Below are 4,402 nucleotides of genomic sequence, written 5' to 3' on the forward strand. Positions count from 1 at the left end.
CGCATACAAGCGCCATGAAGCAGCGGCCATGATGACGCACGACTGAAACGGACCCGGCAGGATACGGGCTTTGAGAGAGAGGAGAGAGAGGTGTGTGTGTGTGTGTGTGTGTGTGTGTGTGTGTGTGTGTGTGTGTGAAGGGCTCAGAGAGGGCAGAGGGGACTCATGGGTCATATTAAACCAGGGTTCAATGAGAGGACTCCTCTAATGCTGCCATAAGCCTGGACAAGCCCGTTTATGAGTCTGGCCAACACACACACACACACACACACACACACACGAACACGCGCACATATGCATGCACACACACACACACACACACACACACACACGCACTCGCGCACATATGCATGCACGCACACACACACACACACACACACACACACACACACACACACACACACACACACACACACACTCAAAAGGCAACTCTTCGTGGCCTGTGAGAAAGGTCTGGTGATATGTGAGGGTGATGTCACAACCAGAGCGCTCCACTCTGAGCTCATCTCAGACTAACAGCACGTAAAGATGTACGCCGACCACGAAATACCCACACCCGTATTGTACCTACACCCGTCTTTCTAAGTTACTATCAGAACCACCCCCCCCCCCCCAAAAAAAATCTTTCAGAAAAAAAAGAAAAGTCTTTCAGAGAAAAGGCTGCTCAGGAAATCCGTGAGTCACATTCCTGTCTGTGGTCAATCAGCATCGTCCTCCGACACACCGAAGGTAGCCCAGCCCAGGAAACACAGCCTGACCGGCCTAGCCCCGACCTAGCCCTGGCCTATCCCCGACCTAGCCCCGGCCCTGCCCCGGCCCTGCCCTGCCCCGACCTAGCCCCAGCCTAGCCCCAGCCTAGCCTCAGCCCTGCCCCAGCCTAGCCCCGGCCTAACCCGGCGGATGAATCCCTCTGAATCCCTCTATTGGTTTTCATCAGCGTTTGACTTCCCTAAACGAGGTGCCTGGTATTAGTGGCCCGTGCTCTCTGGAGAATGCATCCATGTTTCACCGGGGGAGGGGGGGGCGTAGGCGTACAGCAGCAGGAACGGTCCGTTGCGTGACGCGGGGCTATTATACGGCTCAACGACCGCTCCGTCTGCGAGCCAGGAACCTAGGAGAGCGGGGGAGGGGGGGGTTGGCGTGGTGAGCGCTACGGCATGCGATAGCACTCTGGCCCGGCTAGCCAGGAGCAGTGTTTCCCTCAGTGACAATGTGGTGGAGTCGTTAGCGGGAGGCCAGGTAGTCAGAGGTGAGAGGAGGCGGGAGAGGGGGGGGGGGGGTGGAGGGGGCGGGGAGGGGGCGGGGCTTCTCTCTCCGCACAGGGTGATCCGGAGGACCGGTGACTCGCTCTGCCGGCGCTACGGTTCCCTCCAAATGTACGGCGCGTGCCTCGCCAGGTCCAGCTCTCCGGTCCCGCCCCCTCTGTCCTCGCCTAGCCTCTCCCCCCCCGGCCTCGCCCTGCCCTCGGCCTCTGTTCTGGCCCAAGCGTAATTGCCTAAGTGCCTCTGGATGGCAAGGGGCAATTTAGTCATTAAGGGGGCAATTAGGTGATTAGAGCGGTGGCAGGCCCAGCTGATCACCCTGATCCCGTACGTGCGGCCTCGCAGACTTCCTGTTATTGGTTCAGGTAATTACCGGAGACGAGACACGCTGCCTGTGATGTCACCCTCGAGGAGATCGCCACCGCGCTTCCGGTCACCTCCTCCTCCTCCTCCTCCTCCTCCCTCCTCATCTTCCTCCTCTCTACTACAGTATGTTGAGCACGGGAACAGTCAGAACTACATGATAACCAGGATAGAGAGGGAGAGGGAGAAAGAGGGAGAGAGAAAGAAAGAAAGAGAGGGAGAGAGGGAGAGAAAGAGGGAGAGAGGGAGAAAGAGGGAGAGAGAGAAAGAGAGAGAGAAAGAGAGAGAGAGAGAGAAAGAGAGGGAGAAAGAGGGAGACAGAGAGAGAGAAAGAGAGGGAGAGAGAGAGAAAGAGGAAGAGAGAGAAAGAGAGAGAGAAAGAGAGGGAGCAGGCCAGCCCAGAGCAGGGCAGAAGGACCACTGCTATTTCACACAGCCTCTGTGGTCAGAAGAGCTCCAGGCCCATTCTCACACAGCAGCCAGAGAATGTAAATATTTGACTACGGTGAAGGTCAGACCTTAAACCTGCCCTTTAAACGTGCATCATTTACATGAACGCGACCCAACGAACACAATGTGAAGTGTTCTACCCTGATTTGATATGACACACGGAAGGAACACGACCACTCGTCGTTTCCAAGAGGGGGTTCCAGTTCCCTACCATCTCTGGAGTTGGGTTCTGGTTAGTTGAGGTTCTAGAGAAGGAACCCCGAACCTTAACCCACACTCCAGAAACCCTTACGGACTAATTTACCACACCAATTAACTTCCTGTGTACACACACGCAAAATCCACTTCCTGGATAGGACTAATCACTCCCGTTCATTCTTTCCATATTTATACTAATGGGTAATGGGTCGGTGAAGTCTTATCGTGCCGTTCCTTACAGAGGAACACGACTCTATGAACAGAGGGAAGCCGCTTCCCAGAATACTTTTCCCCGCCGCGGGCGCAGTATGCGAGCGTATCATCTGCCGTGTCAGCGCGCCCGAGAACCTCAGCCTAACGTCTTCATTAGAACGGCGAGGACGGGCCGGCTGATTGAAACAGACGTCTCCGACTGTCTCCAGCAGCGCGCTGTCTCTCTCTCGGTATCTCTGGGGTCTCCCTCCCGCGGGGGAGAGACGGGGTCCGGGGGGGGGGGGCAGTACGGAGGAGGCCAGGGGGAGACAGACGGGCCGGCGCTCACACCCCGCGGGTCGCGGTCAAAATAGCCCCCGCGCGGTAGTAACCCTCCCCTCTGGTCTCCGGCGCCTCTCGACCCGCGGACCCCCGGCAGCTTCTCGCCCGACCTCTGACCCCGGCTGGGGAAGAGGGGGCGCCACGGTCCCGGTGTCGTCATCCGACCCCCCCCCCCCCCCGCCCCCCCGACGTGGCCCGGTGCCTCAGCTGAAACGTGACCCCGGAGTAGCAGATAAATGGGTATTTATACACGGGAGCAGAGAGAGGGAGAGACCCGGACGGACGGGATCGGGCGGAGATACGCGCCGGAGGGAGAGGGAGAGAGACGACGGCCCCGGACGGGCTCCGCCCCCTGAACGCGAGCGGAGAGGCTGCTGGGTGGAGGGGGGGGGGCGCGGCGGCGGCCGACGCTCGTTAAGCGGCGTTGAGCGGGGCCTTCCGAACCCCGGCTCCCTCGAGACCCCCCCATCCCCACCCCCCCCCCCCTCGGCGTAACGCGCCGCCTGAAAGTGTTCTGGCGCTGGCCGGCCGGGCCCAGCTGTCCGCCTGCATCGGCCCCGGCCGCCCCGGAGACGAAACAGGCGCACCCCTTCGCCTTTGTTTCAGCCTCCACAGCGCCGCCACTGCGCCGCTGCTGCTAAGAGGAATCAGACCAGCCATTAGTCCAGCCAGAGCTCTCCCTCTCTACAGCTGGGGGCCCCGCGTCCGGCCCGGGTCTGGCCCGGGTCTGGCCCGGGTCTGGCCCGGGTCTGTACAGCCGGGGGCCCCGCGTCCGCTGAACGGCCCGGCAGCCCACCGGATACAAGCCCAACAATACAAGCCTCTCGGGCCCCGCGGACTTCGCCGTTCTCCCTCCTCCACCTCCGCCGCCACCTCTCACCGCTCAGCCAGGGAGAGGGGGGGCGCGGCGGGGGGGGGGGGGGGACTGTTTATCCGCTGCACCGCCCCTCTCCTCCAGAGAGAGAGCACTTCCTGTGAGGTCGCAGGACCCAGGGCGATGGCTGACCCAGTGACCCCCCCCCACCCCCAACTGCCGTCCACATGCGGGGGGGCCCAGGAGAGGCCCGGCTGGGCAGGCCCCCGCCCCCGGGACCGGTTCTACACAGTTCCAGTTCGTACCGGGGTCAGGTGCCTGCGCAAAAAACTCAAAAACAAGACTCATGGCACATGATGAATCACCAGCGTCCGTGTTTCGGAGAGGCTCTTGGCGACGCGAGAGCAGCGAGTTACAGGATATTGTAAGCAGCTACTTTTATTGAGGAACAAATAATATGTGGGCCGGCGGGGGCTTGGAGCTGATCCCAAGTCAGATCTCCCAGAGAAGTAATGCTCATGTTTCAGATTAGGGTTAGCACTGACATGATGCACATCAGTCTCCTTCCTCCCCTCCTCTCTCTCTCTCTCTCTCTCTCTCTCTCTCTATCAGTCTCTCCCTCTCTCTCTCTCTCTCTCTCTCTCTCTATCAGTCTCTCCCTCTCTCTCTCTCTCTCTCCCTCTCTCTCTCTCTCTATCAGTCTCTCTCCCTCTCTCTCTCTCTCTCTCTCTCTATCAGTCTCTCCCTCTCTCTCTCGTTCTTTCTTTCTCTTTACTCCCTC

The 4,402-nt window shown here is 59.8% G+C and overlaps 1 protein-coding gene across 1 annotated transcript in view; it reads right to left on the minus strand.

Annotated features, from left to right (window-relative positions):
- Window positions 1-968: 968 nt before the first annotated feature.
- LOC311329045 (metalloprotease TIKI2-like) overlaps window positions 969-4,402 on the minus strand; it is a gene marked incomplete at its 3' end in the record, with an annotated part of 10,935 nt that continues 7,501 nt past the window's right edge. The window contains exons 3-4 of the mRNA XM_084462932.1: window positions 2,817-2,919; window positions 969-1,111 (exon numbers count right to left, since the gene is read on the minus strand). Coding sequence (XP_084319058.1) covers window positions 969-1,111; window positions 2,817-2,919 — 246 coding nt within the window. The remainder of the gene's footprint in view (window positions 1,112-2,816; window positions 2,920-4,402) is intronic.

This window comes from Borostomias antarcticus, assembly GCF_949987555.1.
Source record: "Borostomias antarcticus genome assembly, contig: scaffold_846, whole genome shotgun sequence".
Classification (NCBI taxonomy): domain Eukaryota; kingdom Metazoa; phylum Chordata; class Actinopteri; order Stomiiformes; family Stomiidae; genus Borostomias; species Borostomias antarcticus.